The 16239-nt window shown below is 37.9% G+C and overlaps 1 protein-coding gene across 10 annotated transcripts in view; it reads right to left on the reverse strand.

Annotated features, from left to right (window-relative positions):
• The window catches only part of Slc16a7 (solute carrier family 16 member 7), a 142086-nt gene that overhangs the window by 43732 nt on the left and 82115 nt on the right, over positions 1-16239 (reverse strand). For 9 of the 10 annotated variants that reach the window (XM_075954803.1, XM_075954804.1, XM_075954809.1 and 6 more), the window contains 2 exons: positions 11071-11184; positions 5262-5511 (listed from right to left, as the gene is read on the reverse strand). In XM_075954803.1, the coding sequence (XP_075810918.1) occupies positions 5262-5481 (220 nt within the window). In that variant the 5' untranslated portion in view covers positions 5482-5511; positions 11071-11184. The remainder of the gene's footprint in view (positions 1-5261; positions 5512-11070; positions 11185-16239) is intronic. The other variant, XM_075954812.1, reaches the window with a different exon arrangement.

Below are 16239 nucleotides of genomic sequence, written 5' to 3' on the forward strand. Positions count from 1 at the left end.
CACAACTTTATGGATATACCAAAAATTGATCAACTTTTATATGCTAAGTGAATAAATCTTAGAGTATGTAACCTATATCTCAGTAAAGGCACGGTGTTTTTTAAATGCACAATACCTCTTCTTTTAGCCAAAAAAAAAAAAACTTGTACACCATCACAAATAAATTAAATGAAAATAATTTTTTTGATTCTGGCTTAGACATTACACTTTACTTCTGTGTATTCTCCTTTAGATTAGTCAGTTTCCCATTCATTACAAAACACTAAAGGCTGGTGCACTTTGAGGGCTTTTTAAAGCTGTCAAAAATATGTCACACCTGCCCTGTGGGAAGTCCAAGGACCACCCACCTCCATCCAGGTCTAGTAAGGTGAGCATACAAACTGCCTAGGCTCCCACAAAGCCAGTACGTGCAGTAGGATCAGAAACCCATTGCCATTGTTCTTGAGATCTCAGTAGTCCTCATTGTCCGCTATGTTCAGTCGAGTCCGGTTTTGTTAATGAAAGGCGGTGGTGGGGAAGAGACAGAAATCTTAAATAGATAGATAGATAGATAGATAGATAGATAGATAGATAGATAGATAGATAGATAGATAGATAAAAATACGTCACACCATATTTTGTGTGTAATGTTGTCTAGACAGATCATTCCCTGTTACTTAGATTTATAAAATTATTCTTTCCCTTTTATTTTTGAGATGATAATATAATTGTACAATTTCTCCCTTCCCTTTCCTCCTATCAAACCCTTCAATATACCACTCCTTGTTCTTTCAAAGTCATGCCCTTTATTAATTTTTGATTTATATATACATATAAATTTCTCATTTTAAAAATTATAGCTTAATGTAAAAATGTATTATTTCTATTATTAGTACCAATGTTTTTCTTCCTTTATTTCTATTTTTGTTTTATTTTATACTTTATTAATACAAACATCTTTTCAACACAATAACTTTGTTAATTCTTGGGGAATTTCACACCATACATGCCAATCACACTCACTTTCCAGTTCTTCCTGTGACCTCCCCCCGCAACAAAACAACAATCAAAATAAATGCAAGTCCTATTTGTGTTATCTCTATAGTCACCAGAGTGTGGTCAAGCTCTCAGTGGCCTGCGCCTGAGAACAGAGTCCTTTCCTTCCCGCTCCCCTGCTGGAAGTCATCAATTGTGGAAAGCTAACTGTAGCATCCTTACCATAGATTTTAATTATATTACATTATTTCTCTCAATATCTTCCCATTCAGCTCTTCCCATTCTCTACTCGACTCAGATCCATGGCCTCTTTTATCTTAATTATTGTTGTTGTTGTTGGTGGTGGTGGTGGTGGTGGTGTGTGTGTGTGTGTGTGTGTGTGTGTGAGTTTGTGTGTGTATGTCCCTGCAGGTGGTGGTGGTGGTGTGTGTGTGGGTCTCTGTGTGTGTGAGAGAGTGTGTGAGTTTGTGTGTGTCCCTGCAGGTGGTGGTGGTGTGTGTGTGTCTGTGTGTGTGTGTGAGAGTGTGTGAGTTTGTGTGTGTGTGTGTGTGTGTGTGTGTGTGTCTGCAGAGTCCATTTAGTGTTATCTGTATGTGTATATTTATGGGGCTGACCACTTGGTGTTAGGTGACCATGATCAATTAGAAAGTTCATCCCTGAGGAAAAGTCTCTCATCAGTCATTAATTGCGTATAGCTTTCCATTTAGGAGTAGGGTTTGAGAAAAATTCACCCAACCACATTGAAATGTCAACTGATGTTGAAATTGTTCATGTTCCATTTATACATATTGATAAGATTTCATGGACACAGCATCCTGCTATATTTAGAAGACTGGATTTCCCAGAAGACTCCCTTGCTCTTCCTATTCATTTACGTATTCATTTTTTGTAGGGTCTTCCTACACAGTTCCAGATGTACTGGAACTCACTATGTAGACCAGGCTGGGCTTGAACTCACAGAGATCTGTCTACCTCTTCCTCTGATTGGTGAGACTTAAGGCAAGTGGCACCATACCTGGCCCTTTATTTTTTTGAGAAAAGGTCTCATTATGTAGCACTGACTTAGAACTTGCTATGTAGAGCAGGCTAGCTCTAAGCTTGTGGCAATCCTCCTGCCTTTGCCTACTGAGTCCTGGGATACCAGGTGTGCATTAGCTTGCCTACTACAAAATATGTTTTTGTTCAAACACTAAGTCCTGGTTACAGGGATAAGACCATGAAACATGGTTGTAAGAGGAACTCTGTGAATGAAAATAGCTCTACATGCAGCAGGGTGTGTTGCTGTTTAGTGGGTTTTCATCCCACATCACAATGGCCTTAGGTTGTGTTTATAATTTTAAGCCAAACACCAGACGGTAGTATAATTTCCCACATAGCCGAGAATGTCATGCAAAATGCTGCAACCCTGATAATTGAGGATTTGGGGCAAGATTCCAAGAACTTTGCTGTATCACTCCAAAATCTCAGCATTACTGGTTATTACACAGGATTTTTGCATGCCTTAAGCTATTTTCTCAAAACAACCACAAATAAAACACCTATTCATTTCAATGTAGACAACATTTATTCTTCTACTTCTCTATTTTAATTATCTTTCGAAAATTGTAAATATCAAATTACCATTGTACTTAATAACCTTAAGAGTTTTCTTTTGTGTGCTGGTAATGTACTCCAGTTGGTAGAGAACTGACCGCTCAGCCTTTATGTCTGTGCTAAACACCCAAACTACATAACCCACACTTGGAAGGTGGGGAACAGGAGAACCAGAAGTTCAGTGTCATCCGTCCTCCATCCTCATCTACACAATGAGATCAAGACCAGCATGACGTACATGAGACACCGTATCAAAAATGAGTTCTCCTTTGTGCCTCTTCAAATTTATACTACACACTTCTTTAAAAGTAAATAGATGTATACATAAAATAAAATTATTTATATAACATGAGTCTAGCAAAAATATTCATTAATATGTCACACTAAGTAATATGAGAAAATTAAAAGTATATTGAAATAAATTAAAATTATGCCATTCATCATTCTTACACCCCTTTATGATCTGGCCAGTGCACAGTCTGTGCCACAACTATGGAAGCTCTGTAAACCAGCTCCTTTGCTTGGATACAATGACTGTTGAGAAGGAAGTTCTGTCCAGGACTTACTAGGTGTTATTCACTTCTCATTTCTCTTCTAAGATGACCACAATTATTGTGATCCCTTCTCAGTATAGGGTAATAATCAGTTCTGACCGGTAGGACACAGTGAGAAAAGGGGCTCACAAATTTCAAGCCTAGGCACTAAATACTGCAGACGATCGTTGATGTTGTGCCCTTTCTCTTTGCCTGTGAGAGGGCATGGGTTTGGAGGACAGCAAAAAGCAATGAGTGCCAGCCCAGGTTCCACAGGGAGCACTGAATGAGCAGGAAATGAACTTGCATGTCTTGAAGTCAATGAGAAATGGGGATTACCAACATCATCATCATCATCATCATCATTATTATGATCAAAGGTTGGGAGAAGATGACTCCGGTGTTGACCTTAACAACATCACTTCTGTATCTTGACTTTAAGTTAGTCAACAATATTTTCAGCAGAAAATTACTAAAGACATAAAGGAACCTGATGTGCAAACTCAATTGACTGATATCCAGTCTCTAGAGGCATCCATTTCAGTTATATGTAAAGGCAGGAAAAAATTACCTCTGAGGTATCTTAATATTTACCTTAACCTGCCAGGTCAAGGAAAATAGGTTGTCCCAATAAAGAATCATCAATGAATATCAGAGCTATAGAAGAAAAATATGCACTGTGCAATATCAACAATTTCTATATAGACATAAGAAATAACAGCTACAATCCTTAAAACAAGTCTCCAAAATTGATTTCCAGAAAGTGTTTTTTAAAGCAAAGTTCTTCAAATACGTGGTCAAAAAGAATTTAAATGATACTTTTAATAATCAAATAAAAACTCAACAGTTTAAGCATGTCAGTCTTATTAATCTAGAATCATTAAAATACAAAGAAGTGGAAAAATCCACAATGATACCAACACATTTATCATGCACATATATACAAAAACTAGGATTATTTATGGATCAAAGCTTGTTTTGGTAGTAAATTAGAGAGACTGAATCTTAAAGAATAATTGGTGTGCCTTTGGCCAGGCAGAATGTATGTCAGTACTATAAGGCAAGAGTATTGCATTGGGTTTTCCACTGGTTTAGCTTAGAGAGAGAGAGAGAGAGAGAGAGAGAGAGAGAGAGAGAGAGAGAGAGAAGAGGGAAGCACCGGGAATACATGATAGTGTATGTTCTCAGTCCCATAACAGAAAAATGACAATCATTTCTTAGACTGTCAAGAAGATTAGGAAGTACCATACAAATCAAGTGAGGAACAAGGCCTTGGCCAACAGCAAATTCTAATAAATATTAATTACTATAGCTAATGTTCTGTTTTCTTTACTTATATAATAAAAAATATTAGGTGATTTATACGATACCTTTGAATTCTTATATTCGGAGTCTATAACTGCCCCTTGAAGTTAAATTGACAGTTGACAAATGAAAATTCTAATACCTTTACATTTTAAAAGATGATTTATGGAAAAAATCTATAAAAGTCTGATCTACTGTTGAAAATAGATCACATAATAATGAGGGATTTCCATTAATTAACACTCCAATGTGGGGTGGCTTGATGTATTCATGTTCTCTCATGACTTATACTCTTGTTTTAACATGGACTCTAACAAAATAATTGGAAACAGCCACTTAAATAAAACGATGTCATCATTTTGGGTGTCCTAAAGCACTAAGGAATTATTCCACGTATAAAACTTGAATATGTGTAGAAAGTATATGCAAGCAGTCCTTCTGGGCAGTGCAAAATGGAGTATATTCTGGGCTTATAAACTAACAGAAGCATTTCCTTTTCAGCTTAAAGAAAGCACTTTGGCTAGCTATGAAAATGGCGAGAAACAATTCCAACATTATATTGCATTCAATCCAAACTGAACAGGAAATGATCCACTTGCATTCTTTATAAAACGGCAGACCATGCCACTAAATATCCTATCAAGACTCAAAATGAAGCAAACAGATCATGATGCTAATCATTAAAAATTATTAAAAATGCAATTATAATTATGCTTTTGATTGATTTAAACTGAATATATAATAATAACAATAATGTAATAAGAGTCTTAATGTGTGCACATGGTTAAGGTAAAGTATATGGTCATAAGGAACTATATTCTTATTCCAGAAAACAGTGTACACTAAGAACCTTACCTCCTGCATACATGACAGCCAGCATGATGGATGATATCCATGCAATTTCACTGTAGCTAGCGTGGAATATTTCCTGAATATCTTTGAAGAATACTGTGACAGCTTTGGGGAAGGCATATGAAAATCCAATGGAGATAAAGGATGCACAAACTACTACCCAACCCCAACCTCCATCTGGAGGAAGGGGGTATGGAGGAGGAGCAGAAGTCTCCGATGGCATTTCTGCACCTCTGCTGGAGACTAGAACAACCTATTGAAAAAGAAACAACGGTTTATGTTATAAGTCTGTGTTTTGTATCACGCTTGAAAGTTGCTGACATAGCATTTTCATTTTAACTACAGTACAATTTTATTAATACATTCGGGATTATTGTGCTTGGAAAATTATAAGAAATTCAAAACAGAAAATTGAGATATAAAGCCTTGATTATTAAGAGGAAAAATCTGAAAATGATTATGTGGGAAGTCCTTCTGTATATGTGTTGCTTTTATTGATTAATGAATAAAGAAACTGCCTTGTCCTGTGATAGGGCAGAGTAGAGCTAGGCTGGGTAACTAAACTGAATGCTGGGAGAAAGAAGGTGGAGTCATGGAAGCCATGTAGCTGCCACCAGAGACAGAGTGATGGAATCTTGCTGGTAAGCCACAGCCACATGGCAATACACAGATCAATGGAGATGGGTTAGTTTAGGATGTAAGAGCTAACCAATAAGAAACTAGTGCAAATAGGCCAAGCATTGATTTAATTAATACAGTTTCTGTGTAGTTATTTTGGTTCTGAGCAGTTGGAAATGAACAAGCAGCCTCCCCATACAAACACTTATGTATGGGAAGAAAATATTTGAAAGTGAAGTTAAGAATCCAGATACAACCTGAAGTGCAAACTAAACAAAAATAAACATTATTTCAAGCTTACTTGGAAGTATAGAGGAAATAACCTACTGCACTTCAGGAAAGAACACTTTCCTCTGTGCATGCATCTGCTTGTATGTGTGTTGTCAGGGGTTGAAATATGGTATTTTCCACAATTTTTCTCCACTTATTTTTTCAAGAAACAGTCTTTCATGGTATTAGGAAGTTTCTGATTTGGGCTACTATTTGAAGCAAAAGCTCCAAGAATTCTTCTTCCTCAGTACTGCAGCTATAGGCCTTGTTTTTTTTTTTGTTGTTTGCTGGTTTGTTTATAATATGGACTCTGTGGGACTGAACTCAGGTGCTCACAATTTTATGGCAGGCACTTAACAACTGAGCCACCACCAAGCCATAAGAATAATATCTTAATGTAAAATGTTAATGCTGCCTTTCCAAAATTAATGCTACTAACAGTCTTATAAATATGTCACTCTGCCTTTCTGTCTGTCTCTCTCTTCAGTGCCATGAAATTCTAACAGCTACATGGGTATATGTTCTTGTTTGTTGAGGGGGTGGAGAAAAGGTTCTTTTAATATGCATACACCTAAGAACACTTAAATACTCTCCCACGGAAGGTGATGATGCACAGTTTAATATGGAAGAAATTACACAGAGTGAAAACCTTGCCTGCCTCCACATCCTCTCAGGGTACAGAGATGCTGCATTAAAATGCAGAAGAAAGAGCCACATTCCTGTGTATAAGAGTATATATTTTTGCCATATGTTTTCCAAAATCAGCCCATGGATAAGTTTATTTCCTACTTTTGTAAATGTATACATGGTTTTCACACTCCCTTGCAAACACACACACACACACACACATACACAAGTGTATAAGGTACAAAGAATGATGTTTTCATGTTATTATTCAGTGTGGCATGACAACTCAACTGTCTTCAATTTAACCCAAATTTAACTCAAATCCTTATGCAATGTTCATGAATCTCCTCTCCCTTCTCCCTCCTCCCTCCCTCCCCCCCCCCCTCTTTCTCGACTACCTAAGGACTACTGTCTTAGCAGGTTCAGAGCATACAGTCGGTACTGTGTAATACAAAGATTCTCTCATTCTCTCTCGCTGGCTCTCTTGAGACTACCTAAGAACTACCGTCTTAGCAGGCTCACAGCACACAGTCAGTACTGTGTAGTACAAAGCCCAGTATAAAAAGAGCTCTCTGCACCTACAGATTCTGCACAACTCTTGGCTTTGAGCACCCCTCTGTGAGCACCAACTTCTTTCTAGGCTCCAAGCCTAAGAAAACACCCTTCTATTCTAGATGCCTGTGACTTCAGATTTGTTTTTGTTTTTTTTTTTCATTTTAACATTCAATAAAAATGAGATCCTTTAATATTTTTCCTATCGGGTCGCATGTCTAGAAATTTAGTCTAATGTCCTCTCATTCCTCACATAGTCTCCCAAAGGTGACTGCAACCCACAAGCGTTTGAATGGGATCAATAAGAGAGTTTTACCAAGTTTAATTATAAGATAAGGGTCTTCAAGATTTTGTTGCAAAGGACATAAAGACCATAAGGTTTCCTGGCTGTATGGTCTGTACTGAGTATTTATCTGAAGTGAATTTTAATGTCATTGATGACATTGACACAACTGTTTCAATGAAGCTTTTTTTTACAAAGTAGTCTGATCACAGTGGTTTAATGACGCCTTTAACAGACATTAGAGAAGAAAACCCAGAAGAGAAAAACACTATCTAACCAATATTATTAACAATTGTACGTATTTATTTTCTTTATTGTTCTACATGACTATATGCCTGATTAATTTAAATGATAATGTAATCCCATGAATCCCAGAGACACAATTCTAATTTTATAAGTTATTTTATTATTTTTATTAGTTGTCATAGAATTTTTGTAACTACACAAGTTTGAGACAATATAGAAAATACATGAGGTATAAATCATAATCTTAAAAAAATCATAAAAATTCCACTTTTGATTGACACTATGGTTAATAGAAAATTTATATGTTATATTGTATTGTTCTTAGCTCTATAGTCTATATATTGCTTAGTCATATGTTGTGCTAAGGGAGTAAAATAAGCCAAAGAAAAACCACTTGACATTTTTATTATATTCTGTGTGTCTAAATGTCCTTAAGGAATGAAACAGTGAAGGGCTCTTAATTTCCAAAACATTAATAGCCTGAAAATTTCTCTCCCTAGAAATTGTGTGATTTGACCTTAAGCATCCCCCAGTGTTGTGGTGCTAAAGGATTAGGCACCTGCCTTTGGTGCTGTTAGGAAATAGCTGGACCTTTTAGTTATGGAGCCCGGGAGGAAAAAGTTAGGTTCCTGGGGCGTGCTTTTGTAGAGAACTCTGGGACTGTGGACTTTTCTCTCTTTCTTCGTGGCCCCCATCATAGCTATCTTTCGTATAACACATCACAAGCTCCCAAACACGGTGTTTTTACAGGACAGAGACAGGAAATTCATGAGAACCAAGAGGTCAGCCAACCCAATGTCACAAATCAGGGAAAGCATAAATTCTCACCAGGGCCCCTATCCAAGGACACAGAGGTGGATGACCTGATGCAGGAGCCACTGGCAGGTGCTGTGAAAAGGAGAGGGGAGTCTGGGGTGTGAGGAGTGTCAGGGAGCTCCTGAGTAAGACTTCTGGAAGCATGCAACTTCTTTTTGAATCATCTGTACCCCTGAAAGTCAACCCCAAAATCCAACACGTTGAACTTTGCTGAGATTGTAACTTTGGTTTGTAGGGGTCTCCAGGAGTGGGCAGTTGTGTGTGTGTATGTGTGCTCGTGCATGCCTGCAATGTCTCCCTGGGGAAAAAAAGTCCTCACACAACAAAAGTCTACAAAAATGTCAAGGAAATCATCAACAACATAGGAGGTTTAGACAAATGATGCGTGTAAAGTGGGTATTGGTTTCTAATGAAAAACACTTCTTTTAGGTTACAAGTTAGTAAAATAACCTGCCACTTTGGTCAAGAATTACTTTTTAAAAGTTTATATTATATATTTACAGTATGCTATAATCTTAATTGTTTCTTGTTGGGCACAATACTAATTATCTCTTCTAACTCTTCACTTGTTAGGTTTTGATATTTTGCCGATCAATTTACAACATTTGAGTACCAAAAAGGGCATCTTTAGAAATGCAAAATACTTAAAGAAAGCAGAGGGAAGGATGGAGTGTAAACGTTGTTTAAATAAGTAAGTACAAGACAGCAAATGGCCTTGAAAGTTGTCTTAAGAATCTGAGCTCATTACAACATTTTTAAATTAAATTGTGATGTTACCAATTTCCTTCTTGCTTGAAAATTATAAAAGAAGCCGGGCGGTGGTGGCACACGCCTTTAATCCCAGCACTCGGGAGGCAGAGGCAGGCGGATCTCTGTGAGTTCGAGACCAGCCTGGTCTACAAGAGCTAGTTCCAGAACAGGCTCCAAAACCACAGAGAAACCCTTTCTCGAAAAACCAAAAAAAAAAAAAAAAAGGAAAATTATAAAAGAAAACCTGAAGACTCACTGGAGGAAGCTGCTATGGAGCAAACAGCTTTTTCTTGTAGGAGTAAAGACGCGGCCCTGTAATTTTCCAGAGTGCAGAATGGAAATGAAACCGTCTTTCACTACTAATCCATGAATTCAAATAATTGCAGTCTTTATCACACTTGATATGGTAAACACTTAGAAATAAAATGTCATGATTCATTTCCCCGTGATTTTTAAAGGCATAATTATGCACACCCTTCCTCCAGGTAGGGACACCAGACTCATCCCTTCCCCACCAGCTCTGCTTCCTCCCACACCTTGCCTGAGGGCCACATGTTCCTTTTCTGGTGGCTGGCCGTTCCCCTCCATGCAGAGATGAGAGATTCCTGCCAACAACACACCCACAGCTGCAGCTTCCTTGAGGACCCTGTGGCCTGGGCTTGCATGCTCTCCGCACACCCAGTTTGGGACCTCGGACACCCACAGTCACTTCCCTCACTCCAGCTGCTTGAAGAGAAGTCCGAAGCACCTACCATCTACCACTGAGGATTATCTGTGAGCGTTTTCTCAGTCTGCATAGGTCTTCCCCATCTGCCTGGGATGAGCTAGGGCCACTTCTGAGACCCCATTCAAGACTGAACCCTGAAGCCTGTTCCAAGGATCTACAACCAGACAAACCGTGCAAATAGAAAACCAAGATCTTAACAGTCATTCAACAAAGGGGAAACACGATTTCCATACAAAGGAACACTATCAAAGGCCTAATTTAATATCTTTCTATTCCATCACAAAAGCAAGGAACATATTAACCAACACGGTAGTCTCTATTATGAATTGATGCTCCCACTTCAACCCTACACCACCAACTGTCCAGTCTTAAATGACCTCAAACATACAAGTGGCATTATATAGGTAGAAAAATTCTATTTAGGAATGTATATCACATACAAACATGCATACAGCAACAACTAGTGAAAAAAGGTCACATACAAACACATATATTGCTCCCAATATTCTGTTTAGTGTTTTATGTTGATATCAAAATTTTTAGGCTGCCTATATCATAGAAAGCTTTTCTTTCTCCTTCAACTCTGGCAGGTACTTTTTCTGGGTACATTTGTCTAGGTTGAATTATTGAGCTCCAGGGCTCTTCTGGCTCTTAGAGTTTTCCTAAGAAGTCAGCTCTCGTCCTGGTGGATTTTCCTTTATACATCCATTCCTAAGCTCATTCCCCCTGGAAAACAGCACATCCTGCAGCTCTGACCTCTTGCTTATTAGCAGCTGGAGCTGATCAATAGTCACACACACACTCCATGATATTCTTCCTTGTGAACAATTCTGTAATGTTGTATGTACTTGGAAGCTGCCATGTTTTGTCCCTTTTATTTGTAAGTATAACCGAGCGAAGCAGAAACAAAACTACAGTTTTACCTGTTGTCAGATGAGCACTTTGGTTGGTGTGTGTATCTAAGCCTAGTCACTTTCTGATGATGAGCAATATTCGAAGGCAATATAAAGGGAGAGGTAGAGCTGACTCCAGATTATCTAAGGAAAAAGAAGAAACAAGCATTAAATGTATAACTGGATTCCACGGCCTCGTTAGTCACTAACTTTAATTTACCCAGTAAATCTGCACATCTTGTATAACAAGAATAATTAAATAAGCATGTGTATATGCATGAAGGGAAATGCTTGTCATATATATATATATATATATATATATGTATGTATATATATATATATATGTATTATGTATGTGTGTGTCAATGTTATATATAGCTATAGATATGAAGAGCCAAACATGAAAAGTGGAAGATAAAGAAAAAATCAGCTTCTTTAAAATTAATAACAAATTACAGGGCCATGAGAGAGAGCTCAGTGGATAAAATGTTTTCTGTGCCAGCATGAGAAACTGGACTCAGCTCCCAGCATCCATGTACACAGTCCAGCTTATGGTACTCTCTTATGATTCTAGCCCTAGGAAGTGGAGACAGGAGGATCTCTGGGGTTGGCAGGCTAGCCAGTGCAGCTGAATGGATGAATTCCATATCCAACTGAGAGATTCTGCATCAAAAACAGTGAAAATAACTCCAGAAGAATGGCACTGGGGTTGGCCTCTGGTTCCCACGTAAATTCACACACAAATGTGCAAATACCTGGACATATACAGACACATGACACAAGAAGAGATTATACGAGTACTTCCATTTTGAAAAAGTTTATTGACATTCATTAGCAACCACTCAATTCCTTACATCTATTTAAATAATTTTCTGCTAAATTGTGTGTGTGTGTGTGTGTGTGTGTGTGTGTGTGTGTGTGTGTATGTGTGTGTGTATACGGGTGTGTATATACAAGATTTACTGAAATACTTCTAAATATATATCAATAATGAACAGGTTTTAACACTGAAACACAGTGGGTAGCAAAAAAAAAATATCCTAGGGATCTGTTTCTGAATTTAAGCTTCCTAACCAGGTCTAAATATCTTCGTTCAAGACATTAACATCAACATGGTACTGAATATATAATTCGGTATATTAGATAATATTGACCAGAGTAAGCACAAGAAAAAGGGAAAACTAGATTCTTTCAATTAAATGACCAATCCTCTGCTTTGACTCTAGGGCTGCCTGTCATAAGGTTTTGAAAGAAGACATCATGACCATTGGGTTAAAGGTGCTTGTGTAACAGGATGAAGGATGCGTGGAGAGCAACAAAGAGAGTGAAAGAGTCTTAAAGTCACTGACTGGATCTAAGAAACTGATAAGGAACGGAGCTAAAGGTTCACTCAATGGGCATCCGGGGCCTTAGAAGAGTAGTTTATGTCACCTCTAGTCTTATTGGAATGCTTGTGAGTTGCCATAGCTTTCAAAAGCTGGGTGAGTCACAGACTCCAGCCTCCCTCATTACCATCCCATGCTAATGTAAGAAATCTTTATAGCTTCCTTTTTCTCTGGCATAGTTAACTTCACTGAGTGCAGGGCACAGCCTCAGAGGAAAGCCCGAGGCATCCCTGAAAATTGGTTCTGACCCCAGACTGTAGTTAACTGCACTCATGTCTTACATACACCAGTTTAAAAGCAAGAATAAAAGAAACTCTGAGAAAAATCTCATGATGCTACAAATTCTGCCTGCGCACCAAAATTTCTATGGAATTTTACGGTGTACAATTTAACCGATCCATATTTTAGAAAAAGAAATCTGCATCATAGGTACCTTTCAACAAATGGATTAATAATCAAGAAACCCCAATTTGGTTGTTTCAATTAATCTAATTATATATTTTCTCTACTTATTTTGATCAATCACGGTCTAGTTTATAGACACACATACACAATATGAATTTATTGTTAATTTTGACCATGCATGATCAAGTTTTACAAAATTGTGTTTAATAAACAATTATTAAGACAACATGAATTTTTTATTTTAATTTTCTAAACTAAAAGTTTTGTGGATTTCTTCACTGCTTTGTACTACAAAGCAATGCTAACTGTTATAGATATCACAGGAGGACGTATTTTTTAATACTATTGCTATGAATGCCACATGTTTATTATATGAATAAGTAATGCTTTAAAGATTCCATTACTTCTAGACATTCAATTACGTTTCATAATCTACAGCCTGAGTCTATTCAAGGCTCTTTTGCACCCCCACTATAGAATATCAGCACATTCCTTTACAAACTGTGAAGAGCCCTTTTTTTACCTTTCCAAACTTAATCAGACGGTGTCATATTTAATCTTTAAAAAATGAGGTCCTGAAATAATATACTCAGCAAACGAAGACCCAGGTAAAAGCAGGTAGGAGACTATTGGCTCCACGGTAAATCCTGTATACTTTAGATTGAAGCAGGAACTCGTTGCCACACATACTCAACAATGACCTATGTGTCGTCTAAGTAAGTCAATATGCCCCACCAAGAGCAATCATGTGATCTTTTTGTTCTCCATTTCTTCTTTCTTACACAAAACAATATAACAATGCCAAATTAATTTATAGATAGTGTTTTAAGCTGAAGGTACACGCTCATCCAATTTAAAAACAGGACTTAAGTAGAACCAAATCTTTTCTCTTCCAACCTATAATTGAATTAAAATTGAAATCTAGTTGTGTGTGTGTGGGGGGGTGCTCTTCTACTCTTCCATGTGGACCATCCTTTAAATCCTGATGACTTTGACATCTAGAGGCCCTCAAAATATCAACTACAGAAAACGTATTTTTAGAAGCAAACTCTTGCTGTATTTAAAATGACTCAAGTTTTAATTGATATTAAGGGTCAAAAAGATTTCTTTGGAACTGATACGTTAAGGAAAAATAATGCATATTATACTAATGCATTGTAAACCTAAGAAATGAACCATTCACAGCAAACAGTCATCTTGGTTTATGATATGCTGTCAGACTCTTGTAGAGGGCAATTACAATTAGCTAAATGGTGGACATGCTCATGTCCCAGTATTGCCCCAGGATCCACAAGGTACCTTGTGCAGCAAAACCATAAGGAGTTTCTTAAACCTTTGTCTGTATTAATGAGGTGAGGTCTGCTTACGGTTACACTATTCTTAGACTAGAGAAACAGAGTTTAGAGAGACAGACACAGGGGCCGGAGGATGGAAGCAGAGCAGAAACTGAAGAGACTACAACACAGAAGACCAAGCAATGACAATGACCCCCACAGCACGTGTCCACCTTATGGAGACGTGGAGCCAAGTGAGTTTTCCACACCATTTTGGGCAGTGCTCTTCTGAATGCTGGCCTATACCAGTGTAAACAGTGGGTTGGCATTGTTTGCAGTACAAGGTTTATACCAGTGTTTGAAAACCTCAGTGGGGAATTCCCATGCTGGCATGATAAATTGTTTCTAAAAGCCATAAACAGAGTGATTGCACTGTAATATTGTCTCTTATGTAGATAATTACATAATCATGTGAAGATATTCAAAAACGCTTCTTAAGGACAGTCATCATAGAAGAGCAAATTGCTTCATTTGTTGAAAAAAGCACTAATTTAATATTTTTTTAAAAAAGTAATACAGCAGATCCATGAGAACTGATGCAACAAATGATAAATGTTCATCATAAACAGTAAACAAGGTTATATTTTATTTTTACTAAATTTATTGCTATTTTCAATGTATTAGTATTTTGCCTGCTTGTATATGTGTCCACTGTATGCATGAGGTGTCACTGGAGGCCAGAGAAAATTGAGGATCACCTGGAACTGCAGTTACAGACAGCTATGAGCCACCATGTAGGTGTGGAAAACAAACTCAGATCAAGAGCAAGCGCTCTTAACTGCTGAGTCTCAGTTCAGGCAGCTTCTGTGTGTTTTAGTCTGTACTGCACTGGTGTTCCGGTATGGTGTTCTGGCTGCGTGAATAACACCGCAGTGTGTTAAACAGCAACAGTGTGGAAATCAAGGTTGCAGGCCATGCTGCTTCCAAGCCTTATCTTTGGGTCCTCTTTCTAAGGAAGACTTCCAGAAGGGGCCTTGTTTAGCTCAAGCATGTTAATATTGGATCTGACAGAACTCAATTACTTTCCACTACCACCTTGAAACTGCATAGCTAACATGGAGAAGAGGATACCGATGGACCCAGCCTGCACGGACAGAACGCTGTGCACAGAAGTCTGTCCTTTGGATGCACTCAGATTCCAGAGATAAGTGGAATAATAAGTATTTCTCCTCCAAATCCACTCCATTCTCCTGAAAGAAAACCTCTTAACTACCCATCAGAAGGAAGGGTTCACATTGCCTCACCACCTAAATGGAAAAGGCCACCTAAATCTGCCATGGCAGGTAGGAAATCTTTCTCCTGTTAGACACCACTGAACAGAGTAAGTTTATATGTACTACCTAACATGGTGGATGATGCCTGTAATTCTACACTCAGGAGGCTAACAAAGTCAGATCTCAAGTTTGAGCCAGTGTAGGTGAAAAAGACTATCTCAAAGCCAAACAAAAATATGTCTTTTTTTCCTATTAATTTATCTGTTGTAGGTCCATTAAAGAAAGCTTCTGGAGAGGCCTGGTGTTGTGGGAGCTTGATCCATTTGGCCAGTGACATTTGGAGGTGAGTTGTCATGGGCTTAGCTTTCTCTGATACATGACTGGATTAAGAACTGAGATGAGGGGGGGAGGTTATGTCACACACTCTCCGGCTTCCAGATATGCTGTTCAGGAGTACTCCCCACCCTTCCATGGTGGAGGAAGAGGCAACAGTGTTGTTTCCCACTGTATTCGTGAATGTGAGCATCCCCCATTTCATCCCTTAATAAAGTATTCTTCTCATACATCTGTTGATTTCTCACAATACGATCAAGTTAAAGGAAGATTTTCCTTTAACCAGACATTGTTCACACGCTTATATACACACACAAATTATCCAGAGCAACACATAAAAAGCTATTAGCTGCAAATAGTTTGGGGAAGTAGCTCTATATAACGTGTGGGGCTTTAAAAATGTTTATAAAGATCCTATAATGGATACATATTATTTTTCTATTATAAGCTTTATAACACTAAAATTGCTAAAACACAAGGCTGTAATGTGCGCATATAAATCTGTTTACTTAAAAGATGGTTGGATTC

The sequence above is a fragment of the Microtus pennsylvanicus genome, chromosome 20 (genome assembly GCF_037038515.1).
Source record: "Microtus pennsylvanicus isolate mMicPen1 chromosome 20, mMicPen1.hap1, whole genome shotgun sequence".
Classification (NCBI taxonomy): Eukaryota; Metazoa; Chordata; class Mammalia; order Rodentia; family Cricetidae; genus Microtus; species Microtus pennsylvanicus.